General features: G+C 57.9%; 1 protein-coding gene across 13 annotated transcripts in view; it reads left to right on the top strand.

Annotated features, from left to right (window-relative positions):
* SNPH (syntaphilin) overlaps window positions 1-15,775 on the top strand; it is a 36,213-nt gene extending 20,438 nt beyond the window's left edge. The window contains exons 3-7 of one of the 13 annotated variants that reach the window (XM_044748777.2): window positions 5,995-6,036; window positions 6,553-6,649; window positions 7,350-7,457; window positions 10,928-11,077; window positions 14,413-15,775. In XM_044748777.2, the coding sequence (XP_044604712.2) occupies window positions 6,600-6,649; window positions 7,350-7,457; window positions 10,928-11,077; window positions 14,413-15,535 (1,431 nt within the window). In that variant the 5' untranslated portion in view covers window positions 5,995-6,036; window positions 6,553-6,599 and the 3' untranslated portion in view covers window positions 15,536-15,775. Of the gene's footprint in view, window positions 1-5,096; window positions 6,650-7,250; window positions 7,458-7,993; window positions 8,033-8,551; window positions 8,963-10,927; window positions 11,078-14,412 lie in introns of those variants that run through there. The other 12 variants (XM_070485696.1, XM_070485692.1, XM_070485689.1 and 9 more) reach the window with 12 other exon arrangements.
* Window positions 15,776-19,525: the final 3,750 nt, after the last annotated feature.

The following is a 19,525-nucleotide window of genomic DNA, read 5'->3' as shown; positions in this document are numbered from 1 at the left end:
AGGGCCCAGGGTCACAGAGAGGGACCATGTGATGTGGCTCGCAGGAGCCGAGGGTCTCTCCACGGTGGGCTCTCTCAGCACCTGGGTTGCTGGGTGGGGTGTAGCAGCTGTTAGAAGAGTTGAGGACAGTGGTCCTCACAGTGAGGGCTTCTCCTTTGCCCACAAGGCTGATTCCTGGAGGAACACAGAGAGACTGACGCTGGTTAGGGAGGAGCATGTGAAGAATTTCTTTAACGATCTTCCTTGCTCTGCTCACCTCCTGTTTCTGTGGCGTCCTGCCTTTATGGAACCACGAGGAGACTCTGATCTCCACCATGGTATTTTGGAGTCTCCCGGGAAAGCGCATTTTTTCTCTTTTATGCAGCGTAATGATATGCGTCCCAGGTCTGTCGTATTATGATGCAGCAGCCCACGACCTTGGGTGACTCGAAGCCTCTGCGGCTTCAGCTTTCCCATGTGTCTGATGGAACAGTTTCCGCCTGGCCTCCCGCCACAGGGGATTTCTGAGGATCAGATGGGGTTGTGGATATGCAAAACCTTCAGAAGGGGCAGCCTCGGTCGACACTAGGCAGCGCCTGGCCCAGCCGCCTGAGGTCGGGGAAGGGCTGGTTCCAGCTCCTGTTCTGTCACAACTTGCTGAGCCATCCTAGGCAATTCCCTTCCCCTTTCTGGACCAGGCCTGTCCTTTTACAACTGTTCATTCACAATATATATTATATAGATTTTTTAAAATTGTTTTTTAGGGGCCGGCCCAGTGGCGCAGTGGTTAAGTTTGCATGTTCCGCTTCAGCGGCCCAGGGTTCACCAGTTCAGATCCCGGGTGCAGACATGGCACCGCTTGGCAAGCCATGCTATGGTAGGCGTCCCACATATAAGTTAAAGGAAGATGGGCACAGATGTTAGCTCAGGGCCAGTCTTCCTCAGCGAAAAGAGGAGGATTGGCAGCAGTTAGCTCAGGGCTGATCTTCCTCAAAGAAACAAACAACAACAAATAGAATTGCTAGGTCATATGGTAACTGTTTAACTTTTTGAGGAATTGCCAAACTGTTTTCCACAGAGGCTGCACCATTTTACATTCCCACCAGCAATACACAAGGGTTCCAGTTTCTCCACGTCCTCGCCTGTACTTGTTAATTGTCCGTCTTTCCGATTACAGCCATCCCAGTGGATGTGAAGTAGTATCTCACTGTGGAAAATGTGTATGACAGAGATTTTTAACCTGCAAAACCCTTTATAAGAAGTGGTTTTACTTCAGACCTTCCGTGTGCAGAAGAGAGCCAAGAGGAGCCCTTCAGGTGAAATGGGAAAGGGGGCCGGAGCCTACCCCTCAGCAGGTCCCAGAGGCAAGGTCTCTGGGTAGTTTGAAGACCACTGGGCTCGAGGTCCTCCAAGCTCTGGAATCCAAGTCTAACCACCAGAGGCTTCCTGAGGAGTGGCCGCCTCAGCCCTCCATGCCATCGCAGTTGCTCTGGGAAGCCCTCAGATCATTTGGCTAAGCTGTGGGGCTGCCCTACGACTGTGCTGGGGTTGCCACAGGGATGAGAGGGAGTCCGATGGCTCCCATCTGTGGTTCCAGCTCTGAAGGCAACTTGCGCAGGCACAGGAAGCGAGCTGGAGAAATGCCACCAATGCCTCCGTTCCCAAGTCCAGGAAGAACGGTCCTGGGGTTTGCTGACAGTGTGGAGAAGCACTGCGGCTTCACAATGTTGTCGTGAAGCCAGTGGAATCGCCCTCCCAGCGCTAATGCCCTGAGAGCCAGAGTACGGCTGCTGGCACGCTCCCAGGCTGGTCCGCCATCTCCCACTTCTCTCTCTGCATTAGCATTCTAGCAGCATCAGGCACTCTGCTGTTTGACGGGCAGAATGTTCTGCATTCTCACGTTGCCTTGGCAGAGGGAGGACCCCTCCCAAGTTCTGTTCTTTTGGTTGCGAGGCTCTGCTGTCCACAGCTGTCAGAGGCTTGAGTCATCAGACACAGATTGTTCTGTTCCCTTGGGTTTAGGTTAGCTTTCTTCTTTTATTGATGGCTGATGCTTTGCAAATAGACGGTTTACAGTACATACAGCGACTTTCACTTAGCTAGAATATTAGATTAACCGGCTTTCTCCCCCCTTAACTTGTTGATTGAGTAAAATGCCATAGTGTCTCTTTGAAGAATGCAGCTTCCTACTTTTACAGATGTGAAAACTGAAGCCCGGGACTTCTAGTAATTGGAGTCAGGGAGGAAAGCGTCAATTGGAAGTCCATCATTTCATTAACGGCCGTAGAGTCACAGAATGTTGGATCCAGAAGCACCTTAGAGACCATCTAATCCAACCCCTTGGTCTATCAAACATGCCTGTTTAAACCATTGTGTTACTAACAGTTGTGTGTTGATTGTGTTTCTTTCTGTGAAGTTCCCCAGAGGGTGGTGTTCCATGAGCATCAGCCCAGGGCATGGCATGCTAAGTGGGCAAGACAGTAAGTGACCCGAGACGTCCCAGGAGGAAAGGGCTGCAGGGCGGAGCCCGACAGAAAGCGTGTGATGTCCGCATGAGGACGGGCAGGGACGGTGCTGCAGGCTGGGCAGGCAGCCTGCGCAGATGTGGGAGCCACTGACCGGGCTTTCCCAGGGGGTCAGCACGCAGCTGAGAGCAGGTCGGAAAGGGTACAAGTGAGAGGGCCTTGAATGCTAGGATCAAGAGTTTTGTCCTAATTTTTACTTCCCTGGGGGCATCTGATGAATTTTGAGGAGTTTCCAGGCCCTCTTCTCCGTTGCTCCTTCTGTCGCCCTGACCCAGGCCCTTCTAACGGGTCTCCCTGACTCTCTTCTTGTCCCTTCCTGGCCATAGTCCTTGAAGTCCCCCTCCCAGAGGCTTTCTAAAATTCAAATCTGATTGTGTCTCTCCCCATTTTAAGGTCCTTCCACGGCTACCTGTTGCTCACAGGACAAGATCCTGGCTTGTGTGGCTGTGTGGCCTGGAGCCCCCTCCTTCTGCAACCTCACCCCCACCATGCCTCCACCTTCACCAGGTGCCCTGGTTTACTGAGCAGCCTTTTTGCCCAGGCTGCTCCTTCCTTCCCACTCACTTTCTCTGCCTGGTGAACTCCTATTCATCTTTCAAGACCCGGTGTAAATTTCTTTTTGGAGAAGCTTTCCCTGACCCGCCTGAGGCCAACATCATGCCTTGAAGGTGTTTCTGCTTTGAAGCTCACATTGTGTTGTAATTCTCTACTTCCAAAATACTGGGCAGCTCCCATTTGTGAGTGTTTGCTGTGTGGTGGGCCCTGGGCTAAGCCCCATGCAGGCATTACCCTGTGTTATTCTCACAGTAACCATATGAGATGCGTTCTATCTTAGCTCCACTTACAGATGAGGAAGGTAAGGCTCAGAGGAGTGGTGTGACTTGCCCGAGGCAGGCAGCTGGAGGGTGACAGAGCTGGGATTTGAGCCCAAATCTGTCTGACTCTATCTCCACGTCCTTCCATCTCCTGCTCCCTGGATCCTGCTGTATCCCCTCGACCCCTGTGAAATGCCCTCAGGAGACGCTGGGCGCGTGAGGGAGTGGAAGCAGTGGGTTGCCATGGTGCAGCAGGTTGGGGAAATGGAGGGAGGCTGGAGAGAAGGGGCTGGGTTTACTCTGGGTCCAGGTGGTGAGAGACCATCAGCCCAGCCCCCACGGCTAAGCGTTTCTTATCCACCTTCTGTTCCAAGTGGCAGCTTCTGGCCACCTGGGGCCAGGCCTGGGGAACTCCAGGCCGAGCAGGCAGCGTGGCGACAAACGCCATGGCAACCTGCCTCCTCTCTGGGGCCTAGAAGGGAGGGAGGACTGGAGAGAGTACAGGGTGTACACTGAGGCTTCTGAGCAGGATTCTGGAGAGGCAGGTCGCTGAGGGCCTGGGTGGCTTCTGCCCTCCCATGAGGGACCCCAGCCTGCAAGTTCTCGTCCCAGCAGGGGAAATGTCACTTCCACCTCTGTCCCGGATGAATGGCTGGCTCTGGCCTCCCAGGAGACTATCAGCTCCATCCAGGTACAAATGCTGTCCCCTTCTCACCCCCGGGCCAGAGAGGAAGGAAGAGACAGCTCAAAGGAGTGGGGGCTGGAGTTGCCAAACGAGGTAGGAGCTGGGACAGCCAGGACAAAGCCCTCATTGTCCCAGGGCCATAGGCAGCTCCCTGGCCAACCGGGCGTCTTTCCTGCCTCCCAGGACCCTCCCTAGAGCTCCACCTGGACTTTCCTAGCTCCTCAGCAACACTCGCCCAAGCTGATGTGGAAAAGCGAGGCCTGTCCTCCCATCTGAGCCCTGCCTCCACTGAGAAGTCCTGCTGAAGGCACAGCCTCCTCTTTGCATCCTCCCAAAAGCCAGGAGGGAGGGAGCGGGGGTGGGAAGACGTCTGTGGAAGCCAGGCTGACTGGGGCTAGAACCCAGGGTCTGCTGGGCCTGCGGCTTTGTGACCTTAGGCCCAAATGTGCCAGCAAACCCTGCCTTGAGGACAGCTGTTTGATATAATGGGCCGAGGCTCACAAAAGTGTTCGTTGTGGTTGCCTGGCCACAGAAGGGTTCATCAGTGGCAGGTGATCCTTGAAGCCCTGGCCTACACAGGAGGAAGGACGGTCACCCCTGCCCCCCACACCCCACCTGCTCCTTGTCAAGGCCCTGCTGGGCCCAGGAGGCAGTGAGACGTTGGTGGCTCTCCTGACAAGTGTAGGGGTGCACCATTGTCCCCCCCCCCGTCCCGTGCTTCCTCCTCCAGGGGCCAGCCCTGCAGTCCAGGAGACCCTGCCTCGGCAATTGGGCATGGGCGTGGGACGCGTCACCAAGCTGGGGCGAGTAGCTCGAGTGACGGGAGTGGTGTCGGCAGCTCCTGCACCCGACACCTCCGGGCAGACAATGCTGGCTGTGTCTGGGCCCTCTGGGGGAACAGGCCACACTCTGTGTCACAGCCAGGAAACAGGCCACCTGAGCAGCGCCTTTCTTGGCTCAGGAGGCAGCCCCGCCGCTGGTCAGGATGACCAGGCTCCCCGGAGGCCCTGACGCGGGAAGGTGTGGTGTCCCGGGCTGGGGACTCAGGGTTTGAGATCCAGCCCCTCAGCATCTGGTGTTGGCCTGGTTCAGGGTTGGCCCTGCCACACATGGGGGTGAGACTTGGGCAAGTCCCCTCCCTCTCGGATTCCTCATCTGAAAAGGAACGATCGCAACGCTTCCTCATAGGCTTGTTGGGAGGAGTCGATGGCGTAATGTACGTAGAGTGCTTGGCTGGGGGCCTGGCGCAGAGCGGGGCTCAGTGAGTGCTTCTCTCCCAGCATGAGGGAGGGTCCAGGGCACAGTGTCCTGGGCTGACCTGTCACCCAGGCTGCTGTCCTTAGTCCCTGCTCTGAGCATGCCAGGAGGGGACTGGGGTCTCTGGAGCTGGCACAGGACTAGCATGTTGGCTGCAAAGAGCCCAGGCCCCTCCACCTTGGACTCCAGGAGCTGATGCCCAGCGTGGGCCTCTTCCCCACAACGGCCAACACCCAGCCCAACACGGGGCCTCTCTCCTCCTTAAACTCCCATAGGGCTGCGCTTGGAGCCCAAGGCCTCACCCAGGAAAGGGGCCTAGGGACTCCTGGGCAAGAGCCAGAGGGCCCGAGTCCCCCTACCCACCTGTCAAGAGGGCTGATGATGGGTCTCTGTAATCATGGTCACTTCCTACTGGGTCCAGCCCACCAAGATACCCCAGGGGAGGGCTTCTGCTCCCATCCTCATCCGCTTTGAGCCTATGCCCTGAGTTCCTGGTGCATGTCAGAACCAGCACGCGTATTTGCATGGATGGGTGTGGGCATGGCTGTGGGCAGCATGTGTGCTGGAGGGCCTGGCTGCATGTCCTGCATTGTGGGCAGCCCCCTGAGCACGTTCACTAAGACTTGTGTGACACAGCTCGGAATGGCAGAGACATGGTCCTTTTGTGTTCATGTGTATCCATATGTCTTTCTACACATGTGTGGTATGTCGGTCTGTCTTGTCTCCCCTGTAGACGGGAAGCCCCGAGCCACGCATCAACGGGCACTCTGGGAAGGTGACGTCGAGACTAGCCCAGACCAATTTGGGGTTCCTGGTTTTGCTCCAGGAGTCCTCCAGCCTGCAGCCCCTGCTGAGGAGGGAGGATTGACCAGCACGGGGGTGGGGGTCCAAGTGTCAGGGACCCTGGGGGTGCCTGGCTTGTAGCGTGGAGGACTCATTGCTGCGCTGGTGGTCAGGAGGCCCCGCCCTGATGCCCCTGTGACCTCGGGCAAAGCCTTTGCTCTGTCTGGGGCCATTCGCTCATCTGGAGAACGTGGGGTTGGACCAATGAGTTCTGGCCACCCCTGAGGCTCCGACCATCGTGATTTTAAGTCGGGTAGCGGGAGCCTGCTAAATTCGTTGGTGGAGGTGGCTGTGGCCAGAGCCCGGCCTGCCAGACCCTCTCTCGGTCCCGGGCTGTCCTGCTGAAGGGCGAGAGGAGAAGCCATGCCGGGCAGCGGCCCCAGCGAGAGGATGACGTGGCCCGGTCCGGCCCTCCCCGCGGCCCCCCCAACGCGCCCTCTCTCCTCAGCCCCGGGGACACCACCCATCCCGCCCCTCACCCGGACCCGCAGCCTCATGGCCATGTCCCTGCCGGGCAGTAGACGGGCCTCTGCTGGATCCCGCAGGTGAGTCTACCCCTTCTCAGAACCTTGGCCTCAGAGGGCGGGAGGAGAGGGGGTCTCTGTCCCCACTCTGCCACCGACTTGCCGTACGTCTTTGGACAAACCTTTTCCCATCTTTAAAATGGGCTTGCTAATACTCGCCTGCTCCTGGAACTCTTTGAGGGCTCACATGACACAGTGGATATAAATATTCTTGGAAGAATTAAGCTGTTGGATGCCCACCATCCTCAATGTTGCTGTGTGGTCTTCCCAGTTACTGGAGGGGTGTCCCGCAATCTCCCGCTCAGGCTCATTCGGCCTCCCTTGACTTCAACCCCTGTGTGCCCCTCCTCCTGCCTGCCCCTTTCCTTTCCACGTCTGTCTCAGTCCCTGCAGGGACCTCCCCCTCTGGGCTTGGGGACCCTAGAAGTCAAGGACCCTTGGTAAGGGCAGGTGGGGCCCCGCCCTCGGCCCGCAGCCCTGCCCAGCGTCCTTTCTTGTCCTGGGGAGCCAGGAGGACCAGCCTCCTTCTGGTTTTCCATCTTGATTTGCACTGTCTGTTCTGTCACCCCTGTCTGTGCGTCCCCCCTCCCCTCTGCTTCTCTCCCCGGCGGTGACCCCGAAGTGGGGGCCCTTTGGGCCGCAGCGGCCTGGCGGTGTTCGCCCAGTGTCCGCAGCTGCCCGCCAGCCAGAACGAGCACCTGCCTCTTCTTCCCGCCTCCAGGCGCACCTCTCCGCCCGTGAGCGTGCGGGATGCCTATGGCACCTCTTCTCTCAGCAGCAGCAGCAACTCAGGCTCCTACAAGGGCAGTGACAGCAGCCCCACGCCCAGGTAACCAGCCCCTCCCCTCCACCTGGCCAGCCCCGCTGGCTGGGAACCTGGGTGCCCTGGGGGTGGGGAGAAGGTGGGTGTTCTAAATGTCTCGACTCCAGCACACTCCCTGGCTGTGCGACCTTGAGCAGGTCACTTCTCTCCAAGCCTCAGTTCCTATCTTTAAGATGGATGTGATAATACCCAGCTGCACGTGACCTGATATAGTGGCTTAGACACACTAGGGGTGACGCTTTCAGAGCAAGGGGCCAGAGGCAGGCAGCTCCCGCAAGTGTAAGGGACGCTGTCTCCTGTCTTCCTGCTCCACCATCCTTGGTGTACAGCTTCTGTCCTCATTGTTACAAGATGGCTCCTGCACCTCCAGGCATCAGGTTGGCATCCAGGAAGGAAGAAGACAGAAAGGCCAGGGCCCTCCCCACTCCCTAGAGGCTGGTGTTTCTCAGAAGGGACACCCTCCCCAGGGAACTCTGTCTACCCCTTGCTGGCTGGAACTGGGGGACGTGACTGACCGGCTGCTCCTGTTCTCCCCTGCGCAGTGCCACTGCAGACAAAGCTGGAGTTCTGTTGGGAAAAAGGCAAGAATGGATGTTGGAAGGCAACTTGTGACGTCTGCCATCTTGCTCTTCTCAGGGCAGGGCACTGAGGGTGGGAGAGGTGGGGTTGGTTTAGAAAGCACAGTGTGTCTCGAATGCAGCCTGTGTTAAGTGGTACTCTCAGGAAAGGTGCCCGAGACTGAAGATGAGAAGCAGGATCTGGGTTGGGGAGACAGGCACAGGGGAGCTGTGGGTCCTCGAAGACCGGGAAGGAAGAGCTGTGATGGCCACGCCCCATCCCGGTTTCCGTTTGAAATACAAGGGGAGGTGGGGCACGTGGGCGTGGGATGCAGTCACTTCCTGTCTCTGAGTCTCCATTGCCTTATCTGTAAAGTGGAGTGAACAACCCCGGAGGCTTCAGCGAGTTCTGCGCCTGCCGTACACTGCCAGGGGCCTGTAGCATAACCGCATCATTAGGAGGCACAAGAAGGCCAGGAGACTGGCTTCAGCTCCCCTCGCCGGAGCACCGCCCAGGATGGCTTGTCTTGCCTCTTCCCACAGAGACCGTGTCGTGTGTGTGAAGTGATGTCTGGATCCTGCTGAGGCAGCAGCTCTCAGAATTTTCCACCATGACACCGTGATGGGTGACACATGTATGCAGGAGCATACCCCAGCTTCTTGGCCATAACCCCCACCCCCCAGAACGTGAGGGGCATGAGTGAGGCTGATGCCTTCTCTGACACTTTGAAAAGTATACAGTTGGCAACTTTAATACTTCTTCATTAGTAGCAGATTTTTGTAATGCATGTCATAACTGCCCTCGGGGGCAGTCCCAACCCTGAGGCTGAGAACTGTGCCATGTAAGGGTCTTCTTGCCCCCCATGAGAGACGCTGCTGCTGGGGGGCATCGGGCCCTCGCTCTGGCCTCACAGCAAATAGCCAGGCGTCCCAAGGCGTGAAGAGCCAAGAAACGTGAGTGATAGTATAATTTTCTTGTTATTTATATGTCCATATTTTTTTTCCCACAAAGATAGAGCTAGTGACTAAAAATGTATGAATGTTAAGTGTTATATTGGGAAAAAACACCCATGAAAGCTAGTGGGAAAAGTTAGAATCGTTCCTTCCTCTCTAATCCTTTCCTCTTCCTGGTTTATCCAGTCCTGGCCCCTCCACCCCTGGGTTTGGGGGAACACCCTTCTTACTCGCCGCAGACCTGCGCCCCTCTGCCGAAGTCCTGGCAGGGTCCCGGCTGTCTGCAGGACTAGTGCTGGGCTGTCTGAGGTCCACACCCTTGCTGGCTGGCTTCTCTTTTAGAAGGAGATTTCATAGGAATCCCTTAGCTCCCAGCCCACACCACTCCTCTGCCCCTCGTTGCATGGAAAACCGGCCTGCATGGAGCTTGAATTTGAATGTAGAGACCACGAGGCGAGTAAGTAGAAGAGAATCATTTCTCATTCTCTCCACTTCCGTCGCCACTTTCTCTTCGACAGTTTACCATTTACAAATACGTTCTCCTCAATAAACGTTAGACAGCGTCCACAACACTTTTGAAACTGCCTCCAACTTGGCTGCTTCAGCAAATGGGCCTCCCCAGGGCCTGTCTTTTCCAGGCCCATAAAATGTCATTGCCCCTCCCTCGTCCTGGGGGTCCCCATCCCCTAAAGGAGCAGAGCTGGGTGACAACAAGGCCTCTGCCAAGTTGTGTGAGAATGTGCCCAGGTTTTTAAGCCCAGATCCCAAGGGGTTTCTTTGTGAGCAGAACAACCCACAGGCAGGAAGCTGGGAGTCGAGGAGGCCAGGCCACAGTCTGTGGGTGGAACTGGGTGCTCCCCTTCCCTGGGTGAAAGCCTTGGCATCCCCCCCTCCTCTACTGGGTGGAGGTTCCTCCTCCTCGCACTGGGGGGACCAGGGTGTGCTCACTACATGCACGCCTGTGCCGCCTGGTGCTGGGGAGCATGTGGCTGCAGGCAGCAGTGAGTGTACAACCTGCTGCCACCTCAGGGCACAGCTGTTAATGAGTGGATGCCCAGAGCCAGTGGGTGGTCACACATGTACTCACATGTGCCCCTCCAGTGCACATGTGTACATGCAGATAGAAAGGGTCTGCGTGCATTTGTGTGAAGGCGTGCATGGGCTGGTGTCCTAGTATTTGCGACTGCCCATGAGGACGGCAGCAAGATGGTGGGTACGCGCGGGCACAGGTGTGTGCACACGCATGTGGGCATGCAGGCACAAATGGACCGAGAATCAATGTACTCAGATGTGCACTCCAAGTAAGTGTGCGTGTGCATGTAGTGCAAGCCCACGTGTATGTGAGGACAGGCGAGGAGGGCATCAGAGTGTGATGGAGACAGCTGTGCCTGCACACACCCGTCTGCCCTCCCGTCCCCGTCCTGGTCCTGCAGACCAGGCTGTGAGGGCTCTCAGCTCTGGGAGATGTTTCCTCCTGCACAAGGGAGACCTTGTCACCATGCAGACCCCCCACGCGGGCCCTGGGAGACTTACGGGGAGAGGGTGGCCTCTCCCACCCCAGCCTCCAGCCCCCAAACTTGTCCTCTGGGTTGGGAGACTGGACACCTGAGCTCTGGAATGCACCACTGGGACTGGATTGACAGAGATGGTGTTGGTAGAGTGCCCAGCATGGTGCCAGGCTTGTGCACATGCTCTGTAATCTGTTTCCCCTCCAGCTAGAGGAGCCCTGAGCCCCCTACCCTGACGCCGTGGTCCTCACTCAGAAGAGCTACAGTAAAACCCGCCTTCCAGAAGGGCTGGTGCTCTCCTGCCCACACGGGCCCTGTGGGGGAGGCCTGGCCTGGAGCCCGCTGGTGGCCAGGGAGCCTGGATGGTTAGGCTGGCGTCCCCTTGCTCCCTGGAGGCACAGGGCCTGTGCCTGGCCAAGCTCTTCCTCCCTGCCCGCTGACAAGCGTCCCCTTGCAGGCGCTCCATGAAGTACACACTGTGCAGCGACAACCATGGCATCAAGCCGCCCACCCCGGAGCAGTACCTGACCCCCCTGCAGCAGAAGGAGGTGTGCATCCGGCACCTGAAGGCCCGGCTGAAGGACACGCAGGACCGGCTCCAGGACCGGTGAGCGGGCAGCCCCAGGGCAGCCTGGGACACACCACAGCTCCACATCAGAGGAACCGGGGCCCTGGGGCCTCTCTGGGAAAAATGAGTGGCTGGGGCCTCCTTCCCAGCAAAGCCCCGTTGGAGCCCATTTCTTGAGCCCCAGCCCATCCCTGTCTTCCCCTCAACTCTCCTTGACTGTGTGGGATTGCTGCTTGGGGCCAGGCTGGGAGCATGTCCCCGTGAGGGCCTTCCGACCGCCCCCTAGCAGTGCTCTCCCCGTTTTAGCCTGGCAGCCCCTTGGGGCCACTTCTTAGCCTGTGGCTCCTTTTGTCCTGGGGGTAGGAGCGCAGGGCGTTTCTCCTGGCTTACCTGCCCTGTGGGGACAATCTTTGGCTCTCCTTTGCTTCCTCCCAGCGAGTCACTGGGGGCTCTTGGCCCACCAGCTCAGGCCCCCGAAGCCTTCCTTCTCATCTGCTTACGGGTGTACGATCATGAGGAATCTTTCTCTGAGCTCCTGCCCCGCCCAGGGGTCTGTCAGGAGCCTGCGCAGGCTCATCGGAGTGCATTCTCCAGACCTGAAGGCCAATCCTAACCCCCCAGCCTCTGCCTCTCCAGGCTGGCGGCTTCGTCTTGATGGTGGAAGCTTCAGGGCTGCCGTCTGATCTCTTCTTCATCTTAACCACCCTTCCCAGACTCTGTCAATTCAGATACACAGCCAAATGCGAGCTGGACGAGGCGCTGTGCGGGGCACTGGAGGTCAGGGCAGGCCACCCCAGCCACGTCTTCCTATCTTTTCTTTTTATATATATATAACAGTTTTATTGAGATGTAACTCACATACCATCCAATTTTTTCTTCTTCTTCTTCTTCTCCCCAAAGCCCCCCAATACATAGTTGCATATTCTAGTTGTAGGTCCTCTGGCTCTGCTATGTGGGACGCTGCCTCAGCATGCCCTGATGAGCAGTACTAGGTCCGTGCTGAGGATCCAAACTGGTGAAACCCAGGGCCACTGAAGCGGAGCGCACCAACTTAACCACTCAGCCACGGGGCAGGCCCCCACATAACATACAATTTGATGGTTTTTATTATATTCATAAAATTGAGCAACCATCGTCAGTACTGATTCTAGAACATTTTCATCACCCCGAAAGAAACCTCATTCCCAGTAGCATTCATGCCCCAACCACCCGAGTCCCTGGCAGCCACTAACCTTTCTGTCTCTCTGGATTTGTCTGTTCTGGACATTGTGTATAAATGGAAGCATTCAGTATGCATGGCCACATTATCCCTGACCAGAGGTCTGCCAAGTGGCCAGTCCAGTTTGGATTTGTTGTGGTTTTGGAGTGCAAAGGTTCCAAGTGGCATTCTGTGGGCCTCCTAGTCTGTAGAGCTGGGATTTCTACTTTTATTTCCCATCGTCTTCTCAGTGATGCCCTGGGTCAGCTTGGCCATTTGCACTAATGTCCTCAGGAAGCAGACAGCCCATCTCCCAGCTTCCTTTCGAGGGCTGCCCTGGCGGCTCAGAGCTGACCATCTGCCTGCATGGTTTGGGCGGATGCCCTGTCATGGACACGCCTTGCACCTCAGCCCCCTGGCCGCTCTCTGCCTGCTACACCCGCAGTTCTTTCCTGGCTATGTGTCACTCCCCGCACACTCTCTGGATGTTGCATTTGATCCCTGTCACCCCCACAGGGAAGGAGCCTACCTGCTCCTCAGAGATGCGTCTACACTCTGTGCCTTCACAGAAGGGTCTCCACTTCCTGAGACGCCCTCTCCCCCATCTTGCTGCCTTGGCAAACATCCTTCAAGACCCAGTTCAAATGCAGTGTCCTGCAGCCCACTGAGACCTGGACAGGGCTGGGAAGCCATAGGTCCCTGGGGTCCTACTGGCTCCAAGGAGATGGGGCGAGAGCAGCTGAACTGAGCATGCCCAGCTCCTCCTTCCTTGGCATCAGTGAGGAGGGGAAGAGATGGGGGAGGTTACCCTGGAGTGAGCCCCTACCCCGAGGCAGGAGGAGTGAAGAACAGGCATCCTGCATACCTGTTGGCATGTCTCTTATTGCCACTCTGAGCAGCTCTGGTCCCCGCAGCCATCCCACTGCCAACCCTGAGCTGTATCAGGTTCAGCAGTCCGTTCCCTTCCAGAACATGCCATGTCCGACCTTCATGGCCACTGCAGCCCCTCAGTCCCAGTCGCTTCAGCGAATTGTTGCATGAGGTTCCTGGGGCATCTCCTGAACAGAATTTCCCACCTGACTGAAAAGTACGTGGTGCTTGATCTGGGTTGGTCACTCTGCCAGGTCTGCAAGCCCCAAAGTGACAGTCGTGCCTTTTGTGGGTTGTATTTACAAGAACGTAGGGTTGGGCTGAGCGGCTGCGTGTGGGCTGGGTCACTAAGAAATGTGCAGGACGAGGGCCGCGGGGCAGGATTTCCTCTCTCTTGAGTGATTTTCCTCCTCTCTCGCTGCCTTTAGTCCATCTTGTCCAGTCTTGCCCTGGGTTTACCTCTGGACTCGATGGCATGTTTTTCTAACTTGCCTCCCTCCCCTGTGCCCCTGGATGCATCTATGACTCAGGGATTTAAAAGCCTGAGTGTTTCTGCATGAGTCTTCCGACTCTCTGCTCTGCCACAGCTCACCCCTCCTCTCAGGAGCAGCTCTGTGCCTTTCCCGTCCATGTTTTCACCCCCTCCTCTTTGCAGTGGATACGAAATGGAGATGTCCAGCATGGATAGAAGAGAGACAGGCTGTTTTCATCATTCTCCTCTGATTCATCCCCCCACTGGAGGGAAGACGTAAAATTACCAGCTTCCCCCCTACATTGAAGGCCGTAATTTCTCATAAAAACAAAGTGGTCCACCGCCCTCTCCCCAGGGCTTTCTGGCCAAATAGCCCTTCATTTCAAATTTCCACAACCAGCTGGAGTAAGAGGCCACATCCTTTTCTGTAGAGCAGAGATTTTAGCTTTAGTTTTTATTGTTTTATGTTAAGATATATTAGGTTTTTATAGCAGTAGCATTTTTAAATTGAGAACTGTTACTGACTAGTCTTCCTCAGGTCATAGATTTCCATGTGGACGGTCATGTGCATTTCGGCCCCTAAGGGTGGGAATGCGGTGGGGTCTCCTGTCACTATTTCTTCCCCCCATCCTGGAGGCCTCTCCTGTCTTGACCCTTGGCCCCCTCTCCTGCCCCCTCTCAGAAGAAGGGAGGAACGTTGAGCCCTTCCTTTTGTTTTTAGCTCTGAGCGGCCGCAGCACAGGCCCTCTCTCCTTGGTGACAGCCCCCTCCTTGCCTGTCCTTGGTGATGGTGACAGGCCAGGCAGTGAGCGTGGGTGTCTCCTCTGCTCACAGGGACACAGAGATCGATGACCTGAAGACGCAGCTGTCACGCATGCAGGAGGACTGGATCGAGGAGGAGTGCCACCGGGTGGAAGCCCAGCTGGCCTTGAAGGAGGCCCGCAAGGAGATCAAGCAGCTCAAGCAGGTCATTGACACGGTCAAGAACAACCTGATCGACAAGGACAAGGGGCTGCAGAAGTACTTCGTGGACATCAACATCCAGAACAAGAAGCTGGAGACGCTGCTGCACAGCATGGAGGTGGCTCAGAACGGCATAGCCAAGGAGGACGGTGCCGGGGAGTCGGCTGGTGGGTCCCCCGCCCGCTCCCTCACCCGCAGCTCCACCTACACCAAGCTGAGTGACCCAGCTGTCTGCGGTGACCGTCCCCCTAGCGACCACCCTGGCACCTCCACCGAGGATGGGGCTGACAGTGGCTTCGCAGCAACCGATGACACACTGAGCCGGACGGACGCGCTGGAGGGCAGCAGCCTGCTGTCATCTGGGGTGGACTGTGGCCCTGAGGAGACCTCGCTGCACAACTCCTTCAGCCTGGGCCCCCGCTTCCCCGCCAGCAACACCTACGAGAAGCTGCTGTGTGGCATGGAGGCCGGCGTGCAGGCCAGCTGCATGCAGGAGCGTGCCATCCAGACAGACTTCGTGCAGTACCAGCCTGACCTGGACACCATCCTGGAGAAAGTGACCAAGGCCCAGGTCTGTGGGACAGTCCCTGAGTCAGGGGACAGGTGCCTGGAGTTGGATCCCCACCCCCCGGGGCCAAGAGACCCCAGCTCAGCAGTGGTGGTGACGGTGGGTGACGAGCTTGAGGCCCCGGAGCCCATCACCCGAGGGCCGACCTCACACCGGCCTGGTGCCAACCCCAACCCGTCGGTGAGCGTGACATGCCCCATGGAAGAGGAGGAGGAGGCGGCCGCAGCCGAGAAGGAGCCCAAGAGCTACTGGAGCCGCCACTACATCGTGGATCTGCTGGCCGTGGTGGTGCCGGCCGTGCCCACCGTGGCCTGGCTCTGCCGCTCCCAGCGGCGCCAGGGCCAGCCCATTTACAACATCAGCTCCCTGCTGCGGGGCTGCTGCACTGTGGCCTTGCACTCCATCCGCAGGATCAGCTGCCGCTAGCTGAGCCCGAGCGAGGCCGGTGGCGGCTCCCAGCTCTGAGGGGGTCCCATCCCGGCCAGCGGCCCCGGCGGCCTGACCACTGATTGTAGGGGTGCCGTCCTCCCTCTCGCACATTCCTGTGGGGCATCATCTTATTTATTTAGTTTTCGGTTTGGAAGTGTTTTTTTCGGGATGTTAACAGTGTTGGGGGCTGGGAGGAGGGGTTGAGGGAAGGCACCCCAAAACTTTGATGGGACAGAAGGGAAGAGAGACCAAGGGCAGGGAGGCCAGCTGACTGGACAAATGGCAGAGAGAAGCTGGTGAGTCCCCCAGCCCGGCCCCTGTCCGCCTGGCCCTTCACACAGGGCAGCCCCTGCTCAGGAAGTCTCGGGGGGAGGCTGGGCTGAGTTGCCCTTCAGCGCTCCCCCAGCCCCACGTCCTGTCCAGTTCTCTGCTCACTCCAGGCCTTCTCTCCCAAGCCACCCCTTGCCCTCGGCCCAGCCGTCTGGCCAGGTACCATCTCCTCAGATGGAGGCAGCTACAGCCCAAAGTATAGGCACCTGGGACTCTGAACAGTGTCTGGAGCCGCTGGGCCTCGGCTGGAGCTCCAGCCTCCTCAGGTACTGCCCTCTCTGGGATTCTGAAGCGCAGTCAAGGCCACGGGCTAGAGGAAAGACAATGACGGGCAAGAGGTGGCAGAGGGCAGTGTGGCTTCTGTGTCTGTCTGTTCGTCCAGACCTTCCTCACGATCCACTTTCCTCTTGGCGTTTCTGGGTGCGTCTGATAATTCTTCCTGTGAGAGCCAAACCAGACGGGCTCGGTGCTGGGGTAGAGCACTGGCCTGGGCCCCAGCTCGCGTCTGGAGACTCTGCCAGCACAAGAGGAGGAGGCGGGGGCTGGCAGCTTGGGGGCGGGGCTCCTCCAGCCTTCTGAGATGAGGCCCTGTCGTCTGGGAGTCAGGGCTGGACTCACAATCCTCAGCTGGTTCGAAAAGCCAGAGGCTGTGACTGCCCCCGAGAACTCCCCCTGAGCTGCTCTGGGGGTCGCAGGCCCACTCCTGCTTTGCACTACGTTCACTTTGGAGCTTGGTTCTCTGCACCCCAGGGTCTCCTGTGAGGGGGCTGCTTGCTTTCTAGGGTGAGGGATCCTAAAGCTTAGACCTCCCAGCCTCGGGGGGGAATTCTGACAGGATGAATGGCGAGATGGGGTACGGAAGCCATGATGTTTGTCCAGGCCAAAGCGGGGTGCCCTGGGGTGTTTCCTGGCTGGGGTGGGGCGGACGGGAGCCCTGCAGCCTCCTGCTCCCAGCCCAAGCCCTGGTGGCCTGGGAAGGCCCACTGTGGCCCCTCCTTCCTCAGGACCACATCTGGGACCCCAGCAAAGCTGCTGACATTTTATCCCCATGATTAGTTTACAGAGTAAAGCCACCCCTCGTCCCCACAGGGCACACATGTCCACCTGGTCACCCGCTCTGCAGAGTTGGGCCCCACAGTGGAGGGCTGGGTACGACCTGTGTCTTACTCCCTCTCTGGCCCAGGGGCCACTCTGGTTCTCTGCCAAGGTTGCTTGCCCACTCCCGCTGCTCCCACAGCTGCTGCCTGACTCGTGGGCTCCACCCTTCCTTTCTGTGCCCTCCACTCCAGGGGGGACACCGCATGCACTGGGAGTGGGCAGCCAGCCCCACCATCAGCGACAGCCCTCCCTGCCACACGCTTTGTGCCTCCAAAGCTCCCCCCGCCTCGGTCGGGGCCTCAGACCAGCCATCCTTTGTGGAGCATTTGTGGCCCCAGCTGAACCAAACCCAGACTCCTGGGGCCTGGCTGGGCTACCCCAGAGAACACTAAGGTGGCGATATGGAGGGCCAGTGGACAAACCCACTCCAAAGCCAAGCCGGGACTGGCCACGGACCCAGCCTCCTGTGCCATGTACTCACGGAGCTGCGTAGTGTCTCCTTAGAAATAGTCAAAGCTTTGCCGAGAAAATAAACGTATGACTATATTTGACAACATAAAAATCTATATATTTTTCACCGCTGGAATTTAGCCAAGCTGCGTACCCCTCTGCTCCTGTCCGTGTCTTGCTGTCTGTGGCCTTCCTGTTGTGTCTTGTGTTTTGGTGGATGTGGTCAGGGCTGGGGCCATTGTCCACTCTGTCCTTGCTGCTGGAGAAGCCAGTCCAAAGGGCTAGACGGGGCTGGACCCGAGGCCTATGGATGAGGCGGGTGGGACTGGCTGCTGCCCTCTGCCGCTGCTCCTGTTGGAGATCTGCCCATCTGGGTTAGAGGGCCCAGCCCAGTGTTCAGGGTCTGCTTTCTGGGGAGTCTGATGGGGCCTTTGACGGGCTTCTCTTCTCCTTGTCAGTGGAGGAGGCAGCTCACAGCCCCAGCCCTGGGACAGCCCGGGACGGTGGTGGCCGGTGGCCCCTGCCCGGCTCCTGGGTGTGTTTGTGTGCGTGCTCGGTATCCGCATCTATGCAAAGGTGCAGCGCGGCTGGGGCGGCTCCACGCGGCAGAGGTGCGCAGCCTGCAGGCTCGGGCACCAGGCCCTGGCTCTGAGGGGCTGCTGCGCGAGGCCAGGGCCAGGGCGCCCGCTGAGAGCTCATCCTCTAAAGCTTGGCCCTTTACCTTCCCGCTTACCACCCCCTCCTGTTGGGCTGTGACCTTCCCTCCTGCCCTCGGCTTCTGGAACAGAAGTCTTCGGGGCCTCCCCTCTGCCCAGCCTCCAGCAGGAGCTGATCAGGACCCAAGGACAACATTGCCAGGAACCACCTTCCGGAGCTGCTTGTCCCTTGGAACCCAGCAGCTGGAAGCAGCTTTTCCTTAGTTGCAGGGCCTGGGCCAGGCGGCCCTGCTGCGCCTCTGGTCCAGGCTCAGGCAGGAATCCGAGTTGGGGGCTGGGACTCTGCACAGAGAGCTGGCCTCGAGTGGAGTTTAGTCCAAATATCTCCCAAGGGGATAACTTAGCTTTTTACCGAACACCCTTCCCAGTTGCCACTAGCATGGGGCTATCTGACAGCACCTTGGGGTGGAGTGGACAAATGACCAGGTTCTGGGGCTGAGGCCGACTGAGGGGCCTCTGCCCCGTGAATCATGACCCCTCTCTGACCCAGGGGGACAGTGCACACGAGTCATGGTGCACACACATTCGCCCATCCCCTTCATGGAGAATTCAGGGGATGCAGGAAGGGGGGAGGTGGGGCGGGGTCTTCACTTTCGTCTCCTTTGTCCTTTTGTTCATGCAGAGTTGTACCTGCAGCAGACAGCTCTGAATTAAAGCATGAAAACACAGCAAGACCTTGGCCTGGCTTCTTTATATTGTGTCTTTTTTCTCAGGGGGCGAAGGGGGCTCACTCTGTCCCCGCCAGCCTGGGAGTCAGAACGTGCGTGTTGGAAGAAGCTGCGGGCAGAGATCTTGTCCGAGGTGGAGGGAACCAGAGAGCTGTGTGCTGGTTCAGCTCTGCCACGCGTCTGCTGTGGGCAGCTGGCAGTCACTCCCATCCTGGGGCTCAGGCAAAGGACCTAGAAGCACCTCCTTGCTACCACCAACCCCCCCTCCTCCCCCCACCAAGTGTCAGACCCGCTGGGCCCTGTCAGTGCGTCGCCTTCTGTCCTTGGCCGTACCCTGGGGCAGTTCTCATTCTCATTCTGCAGATGCAGAAGCAGACCACAGTCGCTGAGCAGAGGCTGCTCCCGAGCCAGCGCCCCTCTTCCAGAGTCCCACGCTGTCCCCACTCGGACTGGCAGAGAGCACGTGACGGTGGCACAGCCAAGTCGCTGTTCTCAGAGGCAATGCGCAGAGAGGCCTAGGTCTCACCACCGCTTAAACGAAAACCAGCCCTGGCGTGTCATGGGACCGAGGGCTCTGGAATTTTCAATGACTTTTGAGGAAGGGATTTTATTTGAAATCAAATCTTTATTCAAAAGAAGTGAAGGGTTATAACTATATACGGTTTGTGACAAAGAGCAAGTAAAGGAAAAAGAAACAATTTTCACAAAGATTGTATTTCTGTTCT

Source organism: Equus asinus, chromosome 15, assembly GCF_041296235.1.
Source record: "Equus asinus isolate D_3611 breed Donkey chromosome 15, EquAss-T2T_v2, whole genome shotgun sequence".
Classification (NCBI taxonomy): domain Eukaryota; kingdom Metazoa; phylum Chordata; class Mammalia; order Perissodactyla; family Equidae; genus Equus; species Equus asinus.
The sequence above is the reverse complement of the archived record's forward strand: the minus strand, read 5'-3'. Positions and strand labels throughout refer to the sequence as shown.